This window comes from Symphodus melops (genome assembly GCF_947650265.1).
Source record: "Symphodus melops genome assembly, chromosome: 7".
Classification (NCBI taxonomy): Eukaryota; Metazoa; Chordata; class Actinopteri; order Labriformes; family Labridae; genus Symphodus; species Symphodus melops.
Window position 1 is genome coordinate 27,547,393 of NC_136697.1, and position 25,452 is coordinate 27,572,844.

A 25,452-nucleotide genomic window follows, 5' to 3' on the forward strand; every position below is an offset into this window, starting at 1 on the left:
AGAGCTGGCTAAACACTGAAGCTACAGTGTCCACCACATGCTGAGCTGTGAGAGAGGAGGAGGGGAGACAGCTATCTGTGATGATTAGAGTTTAGACTGCAGTACTAATTTTAACCACTAGGGGGCAGAGCTACGTACTGCTCCTTTAAGATCTCAAATCAAAGCAGTGATTTAAGCTGAACATTTTTTACTGACTAGTCGACCACGTTCAGAAACCTCAGACACTAAAAGAGTCCATCTAGGTTTCATTATGATTTCTGGCTAATTTATTTGGCACTAAAGTAAAAAATAAAATAAAATCAAAAGCTAAGTGAAATACACAAAGTCTAATTTGGATAGTTATAAATTATCGAAGATATTCCCACCAGATTTAACCGCTGAGCCAAAAGTGTTGCGTCCACCAGATTCCAGACTAATCTGTTTGTGTGTCAGAGAGATGATTTAATCAATAACAGACGTTTGAAGACATTCTACCAAAATGACTCGAATTAGCAAAACCCCAAAAAAGATGCCAGAAATGTTTTTGCACAAAACCACACATGCGTTCGTTTCTTTGACGTTTTCATTTTCACTTTGAAATCAACAGAAGTGTTTAAAACTCTGAAGTCACGAGACGAGACGCGAGAGAGCGGAGAGGACATGTCTTCGAGCTCGATGGGTTTGGACTTCACATCTGACACAGCTTCAGATTAACCCTTTAAACTGGACATACATCTTCTGCTAATGTGTGTGTGTGTGTGTGTGTGTGTGTGTGTGTGTGTGTGTGTGTGTGTGTGTGTGTGTGTGTGTGTGTGTGTGTGTGCTCTGTAATTTATGTGAGGAGGAGACGCACATCAGATTAAATCTACTGCAGACAAATGTGATAAAACTCTCAACTTTAAAGCTACATCCTGTAAGGATTTGGATCGGTGTGCTTTGGCGCCCTCCAAAGGTTTCTGTGTGCAACAGCATGGTTGTAACCTCCCCCCCCCCCCCCCCCCCCCCCCCCCCCCCCCCCCACCCAGACAACATGCATCTAACACGGGTTTGCACACGTATGACTCTGCAGAGTCAACGTTTGGTCTAAGACGGATTTCGGAGGAATAACTCGAGTTAGACGACTTTCTGAAGTCGCTAAACACGAGACAACGAGGACGCTGACAACGATGCAGCGTCACGTCACGTCTCAGTTTGCTCTGAATAACATCTGCAGGGACGTACACTCGTCTCTCTCTTCATCCGTCACCGTCCTCTTCCTCTTAGCCGTTATAGAGATCAAGACAGAGACGAGCTAACTGGCTGGTTACTTCCAGCGTGCTGAAAGCGGGCGACCAGGGACGCTCTGTGGACGCTGTGTGGACGCTGTGTGGACGTGGGGGAGTCGATTACATGAACTCCTATTTAATGGACACTGGTCATTTGCAGCTTCATTAACTCGGTGCTAGCTGGGCTGTTCATTGGAAGCTTTCTGCACTGTGAGGGAGTTCAGCAGCAGCTGCCGGTCTCAGTCTGTCAGCAGCTCAGCAGCAGACTGTTTAAAAGAAGCAGGATGAGTCATCGTTGCTCAAACTGACCGAGTTGGCACGCTCTCTCCGTCCGAGCTCAAAGCAGGAACAACTTTGATTTCCTGTGAGAGACGTCCAGACCATCTCTTTTATTTAACCTTCGTTTAACCAGGTTGGTCCCAGTGAGATGAAGAAGCTCTTTATTTAAAAAGGGAGACCAGGCCAAGACGGGAAGTAAACGAATACAGAGAGAGACAAGTTAAAAACATCCCGTAGACTCTGCTTCACTTCACATGTAAAAACCTTTAAGGACAGCAGCTGCTTCATCATCTGATCTTCTCTCTATGAATAAATGTGCTACACGTACGATGGACGAGGAAGAAGAGACGAGCGGGGAGACGATCAAACGTCTCCACCTTTGAAAAAGGAATCATGCTGTACGTGTTGTCATGTGACCTGATGGCGTGTTTCACGTCACGCCTCTTTGTTCAGCGTCACGCCAAGAAGAAACAAACCACTTTTCAAGGGCCCGCAACATCTCGAACAGGTTCCACCAGCACCGTCTCTAACATCGCTGTGTGTGTGTGTGTGTGTGTGTGTGTGTGTGTGTGTGTGCGTGTGTGTGTGTTTGCTTCCACTGGAATCCACAGAGCAGACGAGTGAGGCCACCAGTCGACAGCACAGCTGGTTACAATCGTAGAAGCTGAAGATTGAACACACACACACACACACACACACACACACACACACACACACACACACACACACACACACACACACACACACACACACACACACACACACACACACACACACACACACACACACACACACACACACACACACACACACACACACACACACACACAGTCTGGTAGCCTCGGGGGGCTAAAATCCCCTGTTCATATTTGTGACGCTAACACAAAAGAGAAGTAGCGCTCAAGCTAACGTCTGTGTCTTCACAAACTGACCCGACACTCTGACCTGAAAAAGACACACACACACACACACACACCTACACACACACACACACACACACACACACACACACACACACAGGTACGAGGTGAGAGAATTCGTTTGATCCTTTTATTCTCAGCAGGAGTGCTTTCAGGAATGTACGGGCCCCTGACCGCTGATGACACGGGGCCCCCCTCGCACATTAGCTCGCCATCTCACCTTCCTTAACCCCCTTTCCACACACACACACACACACACACACACACACACACACTTTAGGAGCGTCACCTGTGAGTCGCTGGCTGCTGTTCAGCGTGCGATCACGAGTCCTGCTGACGAGCTGAAATCATCTGATGTTTCAGAGAGCGTTCGAGCGCTCTAGGCTCCGCCCTCTCACCTCCCTCTCCTTCTGGGCCGTCCCAACGCGGCTGTGATGAATTGATTGGATAATTTGGACCATACGGGAGCGTTCACATGTGATTAAAGTGAGGAGGAGGAGGAGGAGGCGCGCAGAGGGAACAAGGCGCGCCTTTGTCGGCGGCGTGGAGAAAGTGCTCGCTCAGGTTTGATCAGGAGGTGGAAACGATGAGAGGTATTTGTCCTACATACAGCTTTGTGTTCTTTGGGGGGGGGGGGGGGTCTGGGGGTACGGGGGTCCACAGGAACAGAGCAGCTTTGTTTACACTCTGAGTAAATCAGGACATCGAGGGACACTTTTCTGCACGTCATGTGACTGACCTGAACTTGTTCATCCTCCTTCAGTCTGATTCTTGAACAGAGTTCATCAAACACCTCGAGGCCTGACGCGTCCCGGAGGAGCTGCACGTGTGAGCAGAGCGAGTCCGAGTGACGGTGACTTCCTGTTACTGCTGCACGCTGCATAGAGCCGCCGTGAGCTGCGTGCACGTCACGTGACAACGGCTGCGTCACCTTTTCGTATCTCTGCGTCATGCAGGGAAGAAAAGCCGTGTAACATGAATAACCTGCTGAGTGTGAACACGTGTCTCCAGTCACGCCGCGTGTTACTTAAACATCAACTCCTCCCAGCGGCGAACACGCCACGCTCGGCCTCCAGCGTCCAAACAGAGACACAAACCGTCTCTGACAGCGTGCGTCCACACCAGGAAAACTCCCGCTTCATCTCAAGGCGGGCTTATCTGCTGCTGACAGCGGACGGACGAGGAGGTCAAAGGTCGGGTCAGCTGGTTTTAGACAAACCGACGGGTGACGTGTTTGATTTGGAGGTCAAAGATCTGAACCGACTCTAAACTGACTTTAATCTCGTTTTTTCACATTTATAGAAAATTGTCAGGCTTTTATTTTGAAAGTGTGTACTGCACTGTGAACTCACACTTGAAGCCTCATTAAGCTCATTTGACTTCTTCGAACACATCTTCGGATCCTTCGCTTCTTTTTTCAAGCTGAAGACCAGAAGGTTTTTCTCGACCTCTTATCAGTGCGTCTAGACGTCTTATCTCCGCTCGTATGTAACGACGGAGCAGCATCAGACGGAGCCGTCAGGAGAGGCTCCGACACACGCAGGTAGTAGAAGAAGAACGAACACACACACACACACACACACGTCTCAAACACACGATCCCACTCACGTAGATGTGTCTCTGTTGGTAGCGCACGAAGAGGTTGTGCATGATGGCGCCGTCGTGCAGGTCCTGGAGCGTGGCCATGTCCTCCACCCCTCTGATGCTGCTGTGGTGCATGGGCTGCACCTTCTGTCGGGTGAGGGCGTTCTGCTTGTAGGTGTACACCTGAGAGGAGAACAAAGACATGTGAGTAAGTCGTGCACGGTCGGGATGCATCGTGTAACACGCGTAGTGATTTGCATTTCCAGGAAGCTCTTGAATGCTAACACTTGAACGCTAACAGGTTAGCATTAGAGGTTTTCTTCTCCCCGTTCGATGCGACCGTTTCCTAACGTTTCCATGGTAACACGCTGTACATCCCATTCATCCAAAAAAGGTGAAGGATGATTTATCTCCAACTAAAAGGTTAAAAGGCTTTAAAAGCTCCGGAGCAGTTTGTTTACAGTGCGGGCGCCGCGCGGGCGCCGCGTGTCCACTTCCTGTCTGAGTCTTGTGGCTCGTTTGCTCGCTGGATTTAAAGGCCAGAGGTCGATATGAGACCACAAGTTTTACATCCTCGTGGCGGAGTGAGCTGACCCAGATAAAAGCAATAAAAGGTGAAAAGTATCCTGATATTTGTTTCAACAACCCCCCCGCCCCCCCCTCCTCCTCCTCTCGGCTCATGTTTCCGTCCACCTGGCACACAGGTGAGGTGACATACGGCAGACGCTGACAGCCGAGGTGAACACGACCCTGACGTGGTCACATGAAACAGGAGCAGACGGCTGCTTATCTTCTGTGTCCGAGGACGAGGACGCGCGTGTGTCCTTTAAAGACGAGACAAAACAACAGATAACAGACGTGTAAATATAAAGATCTGTGACGCACTCACAGGACTCCTCTCATCATTCATCTGTTGTTAGCCACAGCTAGCTCGTGGTGGCTAATCAAAGGTGCATCAATAAGTCAGATTTACAGAGAGCTTGATCAGCTTGATCCTGAAGGACTTTTATAAGACACAAAGAGATGACGCTTTTCCATCATTCATCGTCTCTTCCTGCCACGGAAAGAAAAGATTCACCTGAAGGAATCTTTATAAACGTGTCCGCTTCATGTCTCTCCTGTTTCCTGATCAGCTCAAGCTTGAGTCAAAAAAACCTGAAGATTTTTACTGAGCTGAGATGTCAGTCAGTCATTGAGACACACACACACACACACACACACACACATAACTAAGACAAGAAAGACAGGATTGTGTTGAAGGGACTTCCTCTGTCGGTTTGAAAATAACAAGCACAGATAAAGAAAGCAGAAAACGACTTTCCAAAGAAGTGTAAAAGCTGAGGTCAAAACATTTCCAGTATCGAGCGGAGGGGACAGTTTATCTTCTGCACCGTGTCTACTGCTAACAGACGAGATATCAGACACTCAAAGAGGTTAGTTTATCGTGACTCCTCTCCATCACAAGCCAGAGATCAGAACTTCCAGTAGTCAGCCCAGAAGGCGTGTTTGAAATAAAGGACGTCACGTAGTCCAAAACACGACATCAAGGCGTCCTGCAGAGACTCTGAGACTCGTCTTTAAACGAGACACATGTGAGACCTCAGGGTGGGACCGTCAAATAAAGAAAGCAGCAATGAGGTTAATGAAGAGAGGACCTTAAATTATGATCGCTCTGCAGGAGGTCTGCAGGGGGGGGGGGGTCTGCCCTGCAGCGTCATGCAGGTTCAAACCTCAGAGAGTCTTTGGTCTGAAGTTAACTGCTGTTCACATCCTGTAATTTCACTGCACGTCATATTGAACCATGTAAGCAGAAGAACAGCCGCATCCAGAGCTGAATCAGCCTTTTCCAAAAACAGAATCACCAAGACCAACATTCACAGCTGTGTTTACACTTAACTCTGTGTTTCAGGCTCAAACCAAGAAGAGACGTCAGTGAGGGACAAGTCCACTTAAAGACGTCTTCAGAATTATTCTCAACCTTAGTCTGAACCCAAACCGGCCGGGGCGTGTGCATCATAGGCCGTATAAAACATGGACGTAGCCTCAGTGACGTCGCCTTTCTGAAGCCCGACGATGGCGGCGGCCATGTTGGATGAACACAGTCTAACTTTAGGTCAAAGTAGTGACGCAATAAGAGGCGGAGCTGAGGCGAACAAGGAACACACGCTCACCTGATAATCACTCTCAGCTCGACGGAAATTATGCAAATTCATGCAAATTATTTTTGCCTTGATCTTATCAAATCAGATGAGTTATGAAAAAAACAAACAAAGTGTGTGTTGTGACCCAATAATGTGACACGCTTTCATATCAAATCCAGTTTTTTAACCATGTCGTAAACATGTTTCAGTTTGGGTGTGTATGGAGCTTTTTTGGGTTTCTGAAGCCAGCCCCTAGTGGACACTCAAGGAACTGCAGGTTTTTGCACTTTGACCTCAGAGGTTGCTGCTTGGTAAGCTACTGAGTTTAAAGATGGGTTGGAGATTTGTCTGATTAATATTCTGCTAGTTTAAAAATAAAATGTTGCCAGCAGATACATCAGTGTGAGATGAAGAAAATGAACTTTTAAGCTAACCGTAAACACTGCTTCAGTTCTGCCACCTTCTCTGAATATCTAATAGCCTGTTTCCCAATGAACTTTGTTACATGAGGAGGACACACACACACACACACACACACACACACACACACACACACACACACACACACACACACACACACACACACACACACACACACACACACACACACACACACACACACACGGACAAAGACGGAGACATCTGGGTTTGTGTCCAGTTGTACGTTGAACTGCTGTCACTGAACAGCTCAGGGCGACTCGTCCTAAAGAAAGCAGGCCTCTGTGTCTCTGAGTCAATCACATCCGACCCCTGACACTACCACCCCGGACACACACACACACACACACACACACACACACACACACACACACACACACACACACACACACACACAACTCCCCAAAGTACCCTACCAGGCCTCATTCTCCACATTCCTGCTGCAGCGACGCTTCAGGGAAACGTCTCTCAGACGAATGTAATGTGATCGAGTCGCTCAGCTCCCTGAACATCACATGACAGTCTGACAAACATGTATAACCATTTTAAAACTCTTTCTGAGAACTGGCCTTTAAGAAACGAGGAAGACACTTAGAGATAACGGACTTGTTTGACATGTTCGATGTAAACACTGTTTACAGTCAACAGTCGGACGAACACTGAGTCCTGAAGTCCTGAGGAGGACGCTCAGTGACTGTAAACACACTTCACTAACGTACTGACATGCTAGCTGTGTTAGCTCCACGTTTGACCTCTACGCAGGGGTCGTTGCTTTACTCTCGTCCTAAATGTTTCCGATGAAGCAAAATGCCCCAAACGTGACGTTAAAGTTGTCGCGTTAGAATCACTCGAGGAGCCACAAGTTAAAAGAAAATAAAAAAATAATATTGAATTGACCTTTTAGTATTTTGACCTCTACAAAAATAACACAGACGCTCTGACCGCTAACCGTCTCCCTCTTTCTTCTCATCATGGACAGCATCGTCCCAGCAGGCCGCCGTGTGAGAGCTTTGGCCTAATTAGGTTTCTAATAAGTGCAGTAGTATTTGTAAAGATGAGGAGGGTCCACGCCATGACAACAAAGCCATGGGGCCCGGGCGCTAAGCCTATAGCGACAGATGCTAACTGGGGTAAATCTCTGTGAAACAAAGCCATTAGACAGCACCAGTGCTTGGGGGGCGGGTGGGGGGTCCACTGGTGTAACCCATGGATCAGTCAGGCTCTTTTCCTGGATCAGTCGGGATAAAGTTTGTTGTTCTTACTTACGTGGATCAGAAAAACGTTCAGCCAATTAGACGACTTTAAACCAGAAAACATTTACTGAAGCGATTCTAAAAACTTAAGAAGGTGGAATATGAGGCAGTGAAAGAAACATATTTATCCCAATTGTTATTAATCGTGCAGGGGGGGGGGTTTGGTGCCTTGCTCAAGGACACCTCTGCAGTGCTTGCACCTCCTCAGCAACCCAAGTCCCTTCAGACGGAGCTCCTGCTGCACATACCAGCTGGCCTGTGATGGAGGACGATATTCTGATATCTTAAATATTTAAATCCTCAAATTGAGAACCTGTTTTTTTTTTTTGCCCGACCGTTTGACTTTGGACTTTTTTACTCAGTCGCACTTTGCATTTAAAACTAGACTCATCCGTCTTCACTCTTTTGTTTTGGCTCAGAAATGGAAAGGCACAATGAAAGCGATGCAGGTTGAATTCCCTCAGGTGTCTGAGCAGCTAAAGGCTTCAATACGTTTAATGAGCAATCAGTGTGTCAGAGCAGCAGAACAGAAACTCTTCATTTTGTGTCATTAGAGGTGAAAGCTGAGCTCTGTCTGTCATAGAGCTGCACAGGTATGATAAAAACGTGACGCCTGTCGAGGTGAGAAAAGTGACAAAAATCCAACCAACGAAGAAGAGCAGGAAACTGCAGTTTCTCAAGTGTCCACTCGAGGCACTCTCCTGTTTGCAGCGCGGTTCAGTGGTCGCTGTCGTCTTATCACCTGGTTTGATTACATGAAGGCTTGGAGTGATGCGTAAAGCCCGTAACTAGGGGGCGTGGCTTATTTGACTGACAGGTGTGCAGTAGGTGGTAGTGGGTGGAGTTAGCATTTTGTATTCGTCTGTGATTGGTCAGTCCTCATACTTTCCTCACAAAGATGAACATCTGCTGTAAACTGAACAGCTGACACTCAGCTCAAGTGACACACACACACACACACACACACACACACACACACACACACACACACACACACACACACACACACACACACACACACACACACACACACACACACACACACACACACACACACACACACACACACAGCTCTGCCTTTTGCTGCTTTGAGTGAAAATGATTTTTAAAAACCGCGTCCTCAGGATTTAATCGACACCATGTTTTTTTTTTACATCTTCCTGATTATTCCAGAAACTTGACTTGGCGCCGACGCGTGAGCGCGCTCGCCACTGAGCCGAGGCTCATTAGCTCCAGCGAGCAGCGGCTCTGAGTTTGTAGAAACCAGGAGATAAGAATGTCTTAATCTGCCTGTAAATCTTCAGGACAATACGCCGACTCGACATGAGCCTAAATCCTTCAGCGCTCACATTTACACACCGCCTCCTGGCAGCGACCCTCCGCTGCTCGCCGTCTGCAGGGAGGCCTCGTCAGGGCTGATCACGTCTTCTTTCAAACTTTAAAACAGACACAACTAAAGCTCTGCAGTCAGATCTCAAACTAAACATGAGTCTGTGTGTCGTGTTTTCATCCAGACCAAACTAACAGAGACCAGAACTCTGAAGATGGACTCGAAGAACATGAAACCCGAGGCGAGCTCTCCTTCACCTCGCCTGTCTCCAACGTCTTCGCCACACACCGATCAGAGAATCCTGCAGGCTGCTCTTTGAGCCTTTAAGTGCTTCTCAGGAGAGGAACTTCCTGTAGTGGTTCTGGTTCTGTTGAGCCAGTTAGTCCCAGCGATGAAGAATCGATTGAATGCTGGATGTCGGACTCCTCTCCAGCAGGAGAGAGGAGGGAAAACTCTCCGGTCGTTTAAAAACATCTGATGGTGAAAGACAAACGGCGTCGCTCTTACCTGTCCGAAGTCTGTGGCGAAGACGACGACCCCCCCGGAGCACGAGGACACGGTGCTGGGGAGGTACTGCTCATCCTCCCGGAGCCACACACGGTCACCCTGCAGGAAGAGGAGAAAAAAAACAACCAATCAGTTCGCTCGTCTCGGTCCAGCTTTAGAGAGCAGATCAGCTCTTTGATCGCCCCCAAACCTTCCCCTGTCTCTCTGCCCATGAGCAACCACAAACAGCAGATTCAAACACAGTGTCTGCAGCAGTTCATCAGCAGGCGTGACAGTCTGTAAGTACCAGGATGTTGACCGGTCTTAATACCAGACGTGAGATAAAGTAACCCAGCGGTCAGGTGTCAGCCGGTGTGAAGGACACAAAGATTTGTCGTGTAATATAAACTGCATCATCCCAGTCTGTGGTTACCATGGCATCGCCACGGTTACGGCCTCTCTCTCTCTCTCTCTGACCAGCAGGAGGGTCAGACAGCAGAGTCTGGAAACAAGCGTGCAGCGTTGAACCCGCAGGAGGCCAATAAAGCTGCATGTTTATAGATGTGTTTTTACACACCGACACGGAAAACACTTTTATACCTGCTGACCTGTCGAGTTTACAACCCCCCCCCCTCCCCCCCTCCCCCCCTCTCTCCCCCCCTAACCCCCCCCCCTCCAGGCTGACAGCTGGATTTTCAATCAGCACAGTTTTCCCCGCTCGGCTGAGTTTACAGAGAGTGAAGAAGGAATGTGGAGAATCTGAGTCTGAGGTTTGAACCCTCCACTGTTTTTCTGTTTCCTGTTTCAGTGAGCGCTGTGAAACTTCAAACTGTGTGAAGAACACCATGAGTCAGCACGCATCGAAGCTGAACTCTTAAAACAAAATGAAACAAACAGGAAGTGCTGGTTGTGGCAGGAACATGGATCAAATGTACGACTGATAAAATGTGAGACCCTGTAAATCTCTCAGACGTCTGAGGGGAGCCGCTCAGACCGGCCCCTTCTTAATCGCATGGCCACATGTGCCGGCGTTCATTAGCGTGACGTGCTAATGCTAATGCTAATGGGAAAACCAAGCGCTGCCCCTCCTCTTTCTGTAACAATCCGGATGAATGACCTTTGACCCACAAGCCCTCATTCTGACGGAGAGGGGGCACCTGGCCAGGGTGGGGGGGGAGTTAACGGATGAATGGATGGGACACACACACACACACACACACACACACACACACACACACACACACACACACACTCAGGTCTGCAGTGGGTCAGAGGGGAGCTGTGTGTCCGTCTAACTCGCCCTCTGTCCTCTCTGGAGAGGGAAACCGCAGGATTCAAAGATCCTGGGACGTCCTGAGGAGACGCGTCCCTCTTGACTCTGACGGTGCGCAAAAAGTCCAAATGAAAACTAAACAGAGGAATGAAAATATTCAGCGCTGATCTGCCCTCCTGTTTCTTCTTTCACGGGACTCTTTGTTGCCTGACTGACTTAGAGAATGAAGACACATCATGCAGTCCACATCTGGAGGTGAATTCTGACGTATGAGAAGTGACTTCCTTTAAATTCACTCCTCAGGTGAAACTTTGTTTTGTTTTCAGTCACTGGATAAACTTTAGAAACAGTTTGTGTCACGCCGGACCTTTTGAACCAGCGGTGAACGGGTCAGACAGCGGAGGCTTCATCCTGACCTTCACCATGCCTGACGTCTGGCTCTTTGATGCTCCGAACACAAAACCAAACAAAGGAAGATGTTCCATTGTGGCGTGCACAAAGACGAGGCGTGTGCTGTTTACCAGCCGAGGCCACGCCCACATTCCTCATGTGCAGCACCGTCCAGAGAGGGGTCTCCCTTCTTCCCCTGCTGAACACGTTGCAAGGATCTTTTACCACCAGAGACCCCCCAACACACACACACACACACACACACACACACACACACATCCATGTCTTTTGTGTGCAGCGTGTGCCGCCCGCCCTCTCTCTGCTGAGGGGAGAGAAAGGGGCATCTGACAGGGGCACACTATCTTATTGTCCTCTCCCTTCCTTCTCCCTTAATCCACTTCTTCACCCCTCCCTCCTTCACACACACACACACACACACACACACACACACACACACACACACACACACACTCTGACCCACAGAGCTACTAGCCTACTTCCAAACTGGGGCCTCGGCTTCACCTCCTCTCCTTCATTCATCTCCCCTGATTGCCTCAAACTTGAACATCAAAGATTTTTTACTTTTCGACGGACTGAAGAAAACGTGTTAATCTCCAGGATTTAAAGACCAAGCTTCCTCCTGCAGCATGTTGAAGGCTCTGCAGCTGCAGGTTAGCGTTCATAAAGAGCAGCTGGCGTGCTACGAGATGCATCGTGTCCGCAGGTTTGCTGAGCGCTAAGTTCCCTGTTATATGTTAAAAAAAAAGAAAGATTAAAAAAGGAATATTTTTGCGCTCAGAACCGTCTCGGCTGTCGGTCAGGAAAGTGCGTCCTGTGAGAGCCGACAGCAGCGAGCGAGAGGTCGGTCAACACGTCGTCAGATTTCAAAGACTGTGTTTGAGAACAGGCTACGTCCGTTAGCTCGTCAAACTCCAGAGCTGTCATGCTACGTCCGTTAGCTCGTCAAACTCCAGAGCTGTAAAAAAAAACAGTTTTACTTCCTGGTTTATTTATGAGCTCCAGTCCAGCCGTCTGATGTCATGAATGTTTCAGATTCCACGATCTTCCTCCACAAATAAACGCCGTGATGTTCCAGAGACTTCACACAGCGCCGCTTCCTGTTCACCCAAGAAAAAAAAAATAAAAACTCCTAGAAAATGAAAAACCAACAACCTTTCTTTTCTTTATATCTCGTAAGAAAACAAAACGCTGTTATGTGGATTTTCGAGCAAAGCGGAGACATGAAGTGGAAAGCCGAGCTAACGTCAACACGCGAGCGGGGGGAAGCGCTAACGAGACAGGACTGGGAGCTGTGGGTCCAGGTCCAGCTGTTGCACCAGTAAGACCTGCGAGGCGCTCGGTCCACAGAAACTTTTTGGATTTCACATGGAGAGTTTTTCTTGGAAAACATTTTGACCTAAATAGTTTGATGTGACATTTTGCACAATCGCTGATACGAGGCATCAATACCACCTCCAACACCTCCCCTCCTTCTTCACTCTATTATCCTCTGGAGCGTCTGGACTCCTGCCCACCCATCACTGCAGAACTTTCTTTGATCCTGACCCGTCCGCTCAGCCAGAACCAAAACACAGACGCAGCCCTCCTGCCACTAACACCCAGGCACTGACCCTCCGCCGCTCTGGGTCTTCCCTCCGCAGCGTCAACATGTGTGGCTGCTGCTCTCTCTCTGCGGGACATGGGAGGGAGGGGGGTCAGCGAGCGAGGGGGGGGGTCTGTGTAGCGTTGGTACGCCATCGGGGTCGGGAATGAGCAGCTGTCTCATTTGAGAGATTCCACTTCCTCTCTTGGTAACAAACGCGGCGCTGTGTTCGAGCACAGCCAGCCGACACTAAAGCCAGGATGTTCTCCGAGGAGCGACGCTGCTCCTGCACACAACTGGCCTCAGACGGCCTGACGCTTACAGAGAGAGAGAGAGAGCACGCAGGACAGTCGGAATAATCCAGGGGGAGCATCAGCCCAGAGTGTGTGAACACTGCCGTGACCTTTGACCTCGTCTGCAGCACATCAGCAACAGCTGCGGCGCTCCATCAGGGTCCGCACGGGATCCGATCCCACGCGCCTCAAAGCAGGACAGACGAGCTCAGAGAGAGCAGATTCAAACCTTCACTCCAGAACTCCAGTACCCAGAATGCACTGCTCAGTCAACTTCTTCAGCTGTTACTGTCCCACATGTCCCACTGTGACGTCGCCCCGACTCATCATGTCACAATATGGAAAATAGCTGGAAACAAGCGACGCTGTGGAGAGATGTCAGAGTGAGGGGCCAGGGCAGTCAGGGTCCGGTGCCTTGCTCAACGGCATGACTGACCCAGCTCCTCTCTATCATGACTCCATCGCTGCGTGAGCGGGAATAATCAGGTTTACTGATTCAAGTCGAAACGACTTCTCACTGACTTTTATGTGTTTACTTTAACCATAAACGTGTGTATGTGTGTGTGTGTGTGTGTGTGTGTGTGTGTGTGTGTGTGTGTGTGTGTTAGGCTTTCCCACACCTTCCTTAAAGTCAACACATCCACCTCATTGGTTCCCACGATCCCCTGCTCTCAGTCAATCAAATCGAAAATAACCTCAGCAGTGTGTTGACTGGTCCACGCCGCACGCCGCACGCCGACAAAGGTCAGAGGTCAGTCTCAGACGGCGTCCTGCACGGACGTGTTTCCCTCCGAGCTGACGAGCTCATGCTCATGAGGGAGGAGTCTCTTACGCCTCCTCCCCACGTCACAGCGGGCGTAAACATCGCCACTCGTTTCATGTACACGTGATTCAGGAAGTCATACAGTCGCTCTGTCCGCCATCTTGGCCCTGTGACACTCCGCAGAGAGAGAGAGATGTGTGTGTGAAAGAGAAACTATGCAGGATGTTAAAGTGTGAAACGTGCTACAGGTACTTTTTCAAACTGCAGTTTTGAAGTCTTGCTCTCCATTGGCTTGAATAAGAGCCAGACACATTCAAAAACAAACGAACCAATCAGATCGCAGACATGTTGAGTGAGACGGTTACTCACTTTAACCCCGCTCATAAAATAAAAGGTTAATGATTAATCCGTCCAATCAGCCGTCCGGCTCTTATCTCCTCCAGAGGCCAAGCAAAAACAAACGTCCTGATTCTGTCAGCGGCTAACGACCAGCACACCTGTACACCAGTACACCAGTACACCTGTGCACCAGTACACCTGTGCACCAGTACACCAGTACACCAGTACACCTGTGCACCAGTACACCTGTGCACCAGTACACCTGTGCACCAGTACACCTGTACACCTGTGCACCAGTACACCTGTGCACCAGTACACCTGTGCACCAGTACACCTGTGCACCAGTACACCTGTACACCAGTACACCTGTGCACCAGTACACCTGTGCACCAGTACACCTGTGCACCAGTACACCTGTGCACCAGTACATCAGTACACCTGTGCACCAGTACATCAGTACACCTGTGCACCAGTACATCAGTACACCTGTGCACCTGTACACCAGTGCACCAGTACACCTGTACACCAGTACACCTGTGCACCTGTACACCTGTACACCTGTGCACCTGTACACCTGTGCACATGTACACCAGTGCACCTGTGCACCAGTACACCAGTACACCAGTACACCTGTACACCAGTACACCTGTACACCTGTACACCTGTACACCAGTACACCAGTACACCTGTACACCAGTACACCTGTACACCTGTGCACCTGTACACCTGTGCACCAGTACACCTGTACACCTGTGCACCTGTGCACCTGTACACCTGTGCACCTGTACACCCACAGGACAGAGAGCGCTCGCACGTGGAGACGGCGTGCTGACGGCGGTCTGTGTTTGCATCTGTTGTTACGAGTGTTGATGGACTCAAGACCACGTGGTCCTGCGTCACAGAGACTCAGACACGTCGTCCTGCCTGGACACAGTCTCATGTGTGTGTGTGTGTGTGTGTGTGTGTGTGTGTGTGTGTGTGTGTTACTAACACACACACCTTCTGTGAAGCTCCTTCCAGCGTTCCTGTTTGTGCTGTTTCAGGAAACAGACGACTCTTTGGATCGCTCTTCCAAACACTCGGACAAAAAGCTCTTTTGTGTGTTCTGCAGCGTCTCTCAGACGGGGAACCTGCTGCAGAGCGACTTCAAACCCAGCGAGCTGGCGTCCTTAAATCTCCTTACAACGTGAATTTCTCACTTCCTGCCGATTCGACAGGAAGTGGATGTTTTTAGCTCGACTGTTTGAACCGCCGACTCCCAGATGTTTCTCTTTTCACGCAAATATGAGAAGTGTTTTTTGGACATCGTCCTCAGTCTCCCGTCGTGTCTCTGTGACTTTGTGTTTGTGCTGCTGCCAGGTTCTTAGAACCTCGTCGAGACCAGACCGGTTCAATAAAGCTTCTTCTGTTTTAGGCAGAAACCTCGAAGCTCCTTCTGTGAGTTCTGTCGCTGACAGAGTGCACGCACATTATCCTTCATAATAACTGCTGTCGTCACTCCAGCTCCTCTTATTGAATTTCCAGACCTTCGAGCCCCTTAATTAGACGTTACACACCAGCTAACCACCCAGCGCAGAGAGAGCGAGCGAGAGAGAGAGAGAGTCTGCTGAAACCTGGAGTTCATGCTACGCGACGTGTCATTTCTCCAGCAGTGTTTATTCCAGACTTTAATCTGAGCTGAGACAGACGGCGTGGCTGCTCTCAAACAGCAGAGCAGAGTGACTCCAGCTTCAGACGCTGTTATTTCATGTTTCTGTCCGTGCTTTTCGTCCACATGCACGACGAAAAAGATTCACTAAACTTTCTCTGAAGCTGTTTGAAATGTCACTTTGAGTGAAATGTTTTAATATCATCAGACGGGCCGTGTGGCATCTTTACTCTTCTTCATGAAACTCAACATTTTTCAACATTCTTTTTCAAATCTGTAAAAACAGAGATTCTTCATTAAAGATCAAAACACACCATGTTCCTCTAACATGTGTCTCTAGTCTGTCTCCAAACCCTCCAAAGATGAGAAAAGTCCATCCTCTCCGTCTTCTGCCTGCTCAAACAGGCCGTTTGGAGATGTTCCCTTCATGACATCACAAAGGGCAGTAGCCCCTCCCCCAGGTGGGTGACACTCCCACAGCTAGGTGTTTGTTCTGCCCTCTGAGTCTGCCTTCTCACCGTAAACAATAGGACATGGAGCCAGAAAGCACAGAGTACACCCGAGCCCTTCCAGAGAGGGGGCGTGGTCAGACACAGCTCATTTACATATTTAAAGCTACAGACACAGAAACAGCCTGTTCTGAGCAGGGCTGAAATAGAGGGGTTTATAGACATGATCAAATACAGGATCAGAGTGGATTTACAACAACACACTTCACACACATGATGAAGATGAGCGAGGACACTGATTTCACCTGAAGAGGAGGAGATCATGTGACCTTTAAATCTTTTGTTATGGGACAAAATCGCCAAGAATCAGCTGTATGAGGTGAAAGATGCTGAGACTGTAGAAACATGTTGCATGTGGGTCAGAAACAATCAAACATAAATGAAGCCTCTGCAGCAGGCTCTCTTTAGGAATGAGTCAAACACAAACCATCTCCAACCTTCAAATGAGCAGTGTGTGTGTTAGCTCAAAGAAAGGAAGAAAAAAACCACAACATGAGAATGAAGATCACAAAGGACGGCTGCTGCACCTGTCAAACTGACACAGAAGAGGAAGATTTAACAGCCCAGCAGCTTTGATTCCCTCCAAACTCACCACGGCTCGATCACGCCCACTCGCCTCGTGAGAGAGAGAGAGAGGCACAAATAAAAGCTGAATTCCTGCTGCTCGCTGGTGAAATGATGTGAAACACGGCTGTTAGCTTGTACAGAGTTAAATGAGAACATGTGTGAGGCAGGAATTCTGCAGCCACATCCGGCCCGAAGCAGAGAGGGAGTAAAACATGCTGTAGCTCAGTTTGTCATCTTTAATATTAAAGCGTTTATTATCGAGTCTCTGCCAACACAGAGGAGGCTTTACGTTCATATGGATGAACAGCTACTGATGCATTGTGGGAAGTCGCTGTTTGGTCGTTTCTTTAGAGTCTGTTCCTGCAGAGGGCGCTGGAGTCCCCCATGTGTTCCTGCAGAGGGCGCTGGAGTCCCCCGTGTGTTCCTGCAGGGGGCGCTGGAGTCCCCCGTGTGTCCCTGCAGGGGGCGCTGGAGTCCCCCGTGTGTTCCTGCAGGGGGCGCTGGAGTGGTCGATGGTCGCAACGAAGGCAAAAGGAGGGCAGCCGAGAATCAAACGCACTCTTTGAAAGCGTGCACATTTAACTTCTTCCTGCAGGTCTGAGATCTGTCACAACCTGCAGGCTGTTATTGTCAGACACACTGACACCGCCATCATCCCTGTTTCACCAAAACCATCAGATAATAAAAAAAAGATTCCCTGCAAAGGCAGAAAAAAAAGAAAGTGGCGCCAAATGAACAACAGACGACCACGGGATCCACGAGCCGCGCTCCGGCTCCTGTGCCTTATTTTAAAAATGACGACTTCAGCATAAGCTCAGAGGCTCCGCGGTCGGAGTATATTTAGAGGCCAGACTTAGAGATGGTCAACATTTAGAGAGCGAGAGCGAGAGGAGTTCATGCAGGGACACCATGAAACCACCAGGGTCTAGACCCCGTCTGGGGGTCTGGGGGATTGGGGGGGTATCCCATCTCACAGTCAGCCTAAAGACGAACTCTTGAAGAAATCCTTGTTAACCATTGTTGATCAGATCATTGGCTGCTAATTTGTTTCAATCCAAACACGTCAATGTGTCTTCCACATGTCTCGATGTTGGACACTTGGTTTCTGTCTCGTTGTCCAGCTTCCAACCAGCCAGGCAGGTAATCTTAATCTCTGCATGAATAATTAAAATGGAGGTTTCTGTGTGCAGGCTGTCAAACACCTGGTCGGGTTGAATTATTAACAACACTACTGTCAGAGGGGGTCAAAGGTCGCAGAGTGGGCGGGAGCAGAGGTGTTCCTCAGGAAGCAGCTGCTCGTTAGCATCGGCGTCCTCTCGTTAGCCGTCCACCAGGTGATAAAAGTCACGCCGCTCAGCCAATCAAAGAGTCCAAATAAAGAGTGAAAACTAATTCTTTCCCACGCCACGTTCTGTGAAACATCAGAGGCGAGGACGAGCCGGAGCTCTGGGTCTCCTCCTCAGCTGCTCGCCGGATAATTAAAAGGCATGTCATCGAGGATCTGCAGCGCAGCTGGAGGGTGGATCCCTGAGAGTTTGCAGCTGACTCGGGGAAAAGACTTGGACCACAATCAAACCGCCAGGGGAAAACACGAGTCGACTCCAAGAGAAGAAGACAAGAAAGACAACTCACGGCTGTGAAGCTACAACAACAACATGCTAATCATTAGCCTGTTTATGACCAGTCAACAAACATTTCCAAATTTATTTCAGGTGGATTCGATGACACGGAGGATGATTCATGTTCGCCTTGGAGCTTTCCGGATGTCACAGATTTGGAGGATATTTCATGAACTCCTCCGCTCACAGTGAGGTGACACGTTGATGTCTTCTTCTCTGGTTTCTCCTCCAGCTTCAGGCGCACGGCGTCGATGAAGCGTATCTCACCCCGCACGTTATCGTCGTCTTTTCATGGCACGAACACTCCCAGCTACGCCCCTCATGCTGAACCGGTCCGATTCCTCCTTCACAACAAGTGTTTCCTGACTTGAGGCTACGGAGAAGCATTTCACACGTTAGCATCCTCTGTTTATCAGGAACACGCCTCATCGGGGTTTCCGAGCTAGCATGATGAGAGGAGAAGCATCCGGAGCGTTTGGAACATTTAATCGGAGTCATGAAAAGAGGAGCTTCTTCTAAAGTTGGAACGGTTGCGGCTAATGTTTCCCAGCGGGTAAATCAGCTGATGAAAACACGCAGCTGTTGGGCTGATAATCATCAGACAGACACTTTAATCTGGGCTCATACAAAAAGTCTTCTGTGTTCGTGGACATGTGAAAGAAGTCAAACGAGGCGACGGCGTTGAGAGTTTGTGGCCTGAAGGATCAAAGTTTTCTCCACGAGGAGTCGAGCAGACGGCTTTCACCTCCGCTGCGACGTGTCATTATCACCGCGCTGGAACGTTCACTTTCACAGCTCACCTGTGCAGGTACACGCTGTCCAACGGGTCGTCGAACACCACTCACACACACACACACACACACACACACACACACACACACACACACTCAGTTTGACAGAAACATGTCACCACACGCTCGATGCCTTGAAGCTCTGAGGAGGATTACAGTAGCTCAACACGTGCTACGTTGAAAGTCTAAATCGACCCGCTGCGTCGTGTATGAACTCGCTCGCCCCCCTCGCCCCCTCTGCGTCTCAACCTGCCACACTGAGAGCTTTCATGATGAACCTGTGAGAGTCGATTGTGAAACCCGTGTGACTCAACAGGGCGTGTGAGGTTTCACCATCGCCCCCCCCTTTGCACTTTGCACTTTGAGAAACGTACAACAGGTTGTTTGCAGGTGACGTCACGCCGCCGTGAAGAACCTCAGGTGGATGTGATTTCAAAAATACCAACGCTTTGGACTGTTTCTAGTCAAACTGATCCAACTAGGGAAAATTCAACGTCCTGAAAATCCTGACATGTGAAGGTGAAACGTTTAAAAAGCTCATTAAGAAGATTTTTTCACGAACGTTTTAAATGAAGACAAACCCAGCGAGCTGCATCCACGTGGTGTCGGACACGTCGCGTTGCAAAGTGAGAGCCCGCTCAAATCAAAGCGTGCATCGACTTTGTTACCCGACTTGCAGACTTCATGTCAAATTCATCATCGACTTAGCAAGAAAATGTGTTTTCATTCACGTAAACAGGAACCAATGACTGACTCCCAAAACTACAGAACACAAAGACGAGTTTTTTAAAAACGCCCTCGATGAATAAAACGGAGGAGCGGATCATCTGTTCACGATGTCGAGCTGTCGTCGACGAGCACACATCGACCGGTGAGCACACACAGACGCATCAGAGTTATAAAACGCTGACGACAGCTCCCGTTGTTCTGATAACTCTGCACGCCGTGTTTCCTCTCATCTGTGCTGTGAATGAAGCACAGAACAAAGAGCGAGTGGAAGAAGGTTCAGTAAACTGAGTCATCCACAGTTTGTGAGAAACGGCGTGTGACTCCGTTAGCGAACCACCGACGCTGATTACACGTCTGAAAACTATCAAACGATGTGGACGCTGAGAAAATCTCACGCCGAAGAAACGACTCCCCCTGAATATCTGAGAGAGGCGGGCGGAGAGAACAGATGTTTGTGTTTCTGAACACGCACTCTGTATAATCCATGATTTAAAGCAGGAGTTATGTCTGGCTCAGGTACGGCCACATTTCATAACACGACATCTTCTGGATTCACAGACGAGGAAAATAAATTCTCCTGTTGGACTCAGACTTTCTTTATCGTCGTTAAAACTTGAAGTTTGCAGATGAGAACGACATTTCGTTGCATTGGCTCAAAGTGCACGAACATGAGGTCTTTAAAAAAGAAGGAAAAACAAAAGCTGTGTGTGAGATTATTATACAGATACATCGACTGCAGGTTATTTTTAATCTATGTTATGTTGTCTTTGTTTACAGTCCAGTGAGGTCATAGGTCATAGTTTCTGCAGGAGAAAGAAATGGTTGTTTTCTGGATTTGAATCAGAAAAGGTAATGTTAGCGTTAGGAAACGTTAGCGCTAGGTCACGTTAGCGTTAGGTAAAGTTAGCGTTAGGAAACGTTAGCGTTAGGAAACATTAGCGTTAGGTCACGTTAGCATTAGGTCACGTTAGCGTCATGTTAGCGTTAGGTCACGTTAGCGTTAGGAAACGTTAGCGTTAGGTCACGTTAGCGTTAGGTCACGTTAGCGTCACGTTAGCGTTAGGTCACGTTAGCGTTAGGTCACGTTAGCGCGTCACTCAGATCATCCAGGTGCAGCGTCTTCGTGGCTCCGAGCGTCGACCTGGCCTCCACATGTCATGGACTGTGATCCAGTTCATAAAGTCTCCACATGTTGGTTTGCACTTCCAGCACTGCCAGCGTGCATCCGGACTTTGAAGCCTCATTAGCATGTTCGCTTTCTCCTCTGCTAAAGAGCGTCTTCACCTCCTCTCAATCGCTTCATTATTCGAAGGCTGGCCTCGCTTCAGACGACCGTTTCAGGAACGCCACATGAGACAACAAAGAGGTAAAAAAAGAAACACTTTGGACCCCCCCCCCCCATCTTCAACATAAACACTCTTATCCTGTGCATGAAAGGAAGAGCAGCCCGTTCAAAAGAGCGTTCAGGATAGAGGCCCTTTGAAAACAGCTTTGACGTGCTGAAATCCTAACTTGCTTTTCCTGTCTGAACTCGAGTCTTTGTTGACCCTCTTCCTGCTTTTCACTTGGTATATTTATACACTGACAGCGGCCATTTTTAATCATTCAGCGTGCATTAATGAGCGGTCGCCTCCAGGGCTCTCAGCTTGGGATGACTCGGGTTAAAAGGACTCATGAAAGTTTGTCAGGTGAGAGAGATCCAGCCGAAAGCACCCGACTCGCCCCGCATGACCACGAGTCAAATTAAAACCTCTTTTTTGTTTTTCATCTCTGGTTTGAATGAGGAGGTGCTTTTAGAGCTTGTTTTGGCTCACAGAACAAAGAGACTCCGTATCCCACAAGCGCAGGCTGTAATCTCAGTTATGCTTGCAGGGCAGCTTCCTTGTTTTCTCCTAACAGAGGCAAACATGCAACATCCACAGAAAAGGAAAAAAAAAAAAAAGCCAGTGGGGTTTTTTTGTCTGCTATTTCTGGTCAGGCATTTCTGGGGGCCTCAGTGACACGGGGACTGGGATTCAAAGCTCCCAGTTTAAATCCAGCCAAACCTTTTCTTTCAGGGGCCATCTGAGTAATCTGATTGGACGCCGAGGTCAACAAGACCGCAAAAATGCTTTCCAACCAATGTGTGATAACAGCAATGATTCTATCAGACTCAGCTTTGGTATTGATGACATGTGTATTTAAATCAGAACAGGAAACAAAGTGGATCTTTATCATTAATGCACCACGTTCTAAACAAGCCAATGAACTCATCTGAATGAGGATAATAAAAAAAATTAAAATAAATTATAAATAATAATAATAATAATAAAAAAATAAAATAAAACACAAAAATAATAATAAAATAATAATAATAATAATAATTAAAATAAAATTTAAAAAATTATTATTAATAATAATAACATAATAATAATAATAATAATAATAAAAAAATAATAATAAATGTTCCTGTCAGATTTTCAGCATCGCTCGTCCATGTTTACTTCAGTTTAGTAGAGTTTTCAGGGACCGTGTACAAAGACTTCATTTAAAATAATGTTCGCATCATCAAACTTTAAATACTCAGAGGAGACGTGGGACCAGCCAGCGCATGAAAACAGTGATTCTTCACTGCTCCTGGTGAATCCTGGTGCAGGGAGCCTCAGCTTTGTAAAGTCCACAGCCTGCGAGTCCTCACATTGCAGCATCACAGCTGAAACAGTGCAGAGACGTGTCCGATGCTACGACTCATCAAGCGACGGCCTGAACGGGGACTTTTAGGACGCTGCTGTTAGAGAAGTCACTGGAAGGCTTTAGATGCATGATAAACAAGGCCACCATCATGACTCTGTTTCTCCCATCACAAACTCTGAACAGCTCCAGCATTCACGGATTCTTCTACTCGCAGCCGCACAGTTTATACTTTCCACATGTGATTAAAGCAGACCACAGGGAGCCCTGCTGTAAATCTAAACCACGCTCTGTTCCTGTCTGAGAGCCGCTCTGAACTCTTAGCATGAGTCTGAATGTGTGTCAAGTCCAACATCCCAACCTTCAAAAAACTGTTCCTGATGAAATCAAACTCCTGCCTGTGACTCATTAGCCTCCTCAGTCACACACACACACACACACACACACACACACACTCTGCTGCTGTCTGATCAGCACAAATCAGACTCACATGTCCAGAAGAACTCTGAAAGAAAAACATGATCAATGCTGGACTGACCGGGCTTAGACTGCTTTGGCCCACTAAAGACCACTTAGGCCCAGCTCCCCTCCCAGAGTCCACCTGACCTACTTTCCTCTCCTGTCTGTGTGTGTGTGTGTGTGTGTGTGTGTGTGTGTGTGTGTGTGTGTGTGTGTGTGTTCAGACATTGTTTGCACAAGTGAGAGTGAAAGGATAGCGGTAGTAATGTGCACATACAGGAGGCGTACTTGGAGAATAATGTGAGCTCCATTGTGTGTGTGTGTGTGTGTGTGTGTGTGTGTGCGTGTGTGCGTGTGTGTGTGTGTCGGGGGCTGGCAGCTGAGGCCATGCAGAGCTGCCATGTGTTGCCCAGCTGTGGTGGCCGGGCTGTCGTGGAGAGAAGGAGCAGAATCTAAACTCTGTTTTGGTTTTACTGGCACAAACAACAGAAGCCTGGTTGGACAAAAAACCCTGAGAAACACGCTGTGTGGCTGCATGAATTAGAGCCTTTCTCCATCATGACTTAAAATAACGGCGCCTCTTGGTGGGCGGGGAAACACGTGAGCAGAGACGTCTTTAAGATGTGTGCAGAGCAGAGAGCCTCGGCTCGCTCCTGCGTGGGAGCCGAGGGAGTTTTAATCCAAGCTGGTGAAACGTCGTCTGCAGGATATTTCCAGATTGTTCCATGTCATGTGACCAGCGAATCCAGACGCTCTGTGATGACATGACATCACGCCATGTGGCTGCCCTGAAACTTCACACCACTCAGGTATTCATCCCAACTTCCTGCTCCTCATCCAGAGGAGCGTTCCTGTACATCAGTGTACGGGTGTTTCAGGAGCACTTAAAGGATGGACGACAGGGAACCCGTTTCAGGTTGCTATATTTACACCACTGCAACAATTTACCTTCAATTTAAAAATTTGCAATCAATATGAAGGAACAGATACTTTAAATGAGACGTCGTTTAGCTCTTTTGAGTAAATCCAGCTAATCAGTTTCATGAAAATGTGATTTCCTCAGGTCCTGTCCGGTCCACACTGACACACATGTTTCCACTCTGCTCTGCATGTTTGAGCGATCTTCATCAGCTCTGCAGGTAGAAGAGCTGCAGAGATAACCTGCTTCATGGCGCCTGGCTCGGTGCAGTGTGAGAAAACACTCGATCCTGGGACACGCTTCAACCCTCAAAGCTTTTAACTTCCTCTAATGACTTCATGGCTTCTTTTTTTGTGTGTGTGTGGAAAAGTGTGGGAGTGGGCGAGTGCACGCTGAAGACGAGCCGGCTGACTCTGGCGGCTTGGCCCCTGAAGAGGAGGGTTAAGTGGTGAGGCGAGGGGTGGAATGACTCCAGTGCATGTGTAAACAAAGCGCATGTAGAGTTTAATCACACAGAGGAGCGTTTTAAACACTTTAATTCACACAGCTTACTGAGGAGTCTCCATCAGGGACGTAAACAAAGGCAAAGAAGTGATACCATCAAGATGCCATCACCTGACTCTCTTTATGAATGTTGTTGAGGAAACGTTACAGGACAGGTAAATCGACTTTCTGAGGATGGAAGGTGCAACCTCCTATAAAACAAGATTCTTCATCTGTCAACGTGAACGAGCTTAAAACGACGTTTAAACTGTTTAGCTGTAAATTAAAGAACACTGAAACTACACTGAGCTAAAGCTGCAGCTCAGTTCTGTTGGTGCTGGACCCCCCCCCCCCCCCCCCCCCCACCGTGATGGTTCCTGTCCAATGAAAGACCTGGAAGAAGACTCTATACGTGCTCGTTGTTTCAGCCCGGCTGTCTGAACACCTGAAAACTTGTTGATTCTTAGATGGCTCTGTTTTAATCCATGGTGTTTTTGTGAACTGTTCTTTGTGTCTCTGTGGGTTTCTTCTTTGCTGCTGCCTGTCTCGGCCAGCTCTCCCTTGGAAAAGAGGTTTTTAGTCTCAATGGGACCAACCTGGTTAAATAAATCCAAAATAAAAACCTCTGAGTGTCTTGGAAGGAGGAAGTTTTGTCCTCCGGGGTTCCTCAGGGATCCATGCTCGGTCCCTTTTCTTTTCTCCGTGTATTCCAGCTCATTGGG

The 25,452-nt window shown here is 48.4% G+C and overlaps 1 protein-coding gene across 1 annotated transcript in view; it reads right to left on the reverse strand.

Moving 5' to 3' along the window:
* Positions 1-3,961: 3,961 nt before the first annotated feature.
* Positions 3,962-25,452, reverse strand: part of LOC306826295 (unconventional myosin-X-like) — a gene marked incomplete at its 3' end in the record, with an annotated part of 26,463 nt that continues 4,972 nt past the window's right edge. Inside the window, exons 2-3 of the mRNA XM_079347494.1 lie at positions 9,697-9,795; positions 3,962-4,210 (exon numbers count right to left, since the gene is read on the reverse strand). Coding sequence (XP_079203620.1) covers positions 3,962-4,210; positions 9,697-9,795 — 348 coding nt within the window. The remainder of the gene's footprint in view (positions 4,211-9,696; positions 9,796-25,452) is intronic.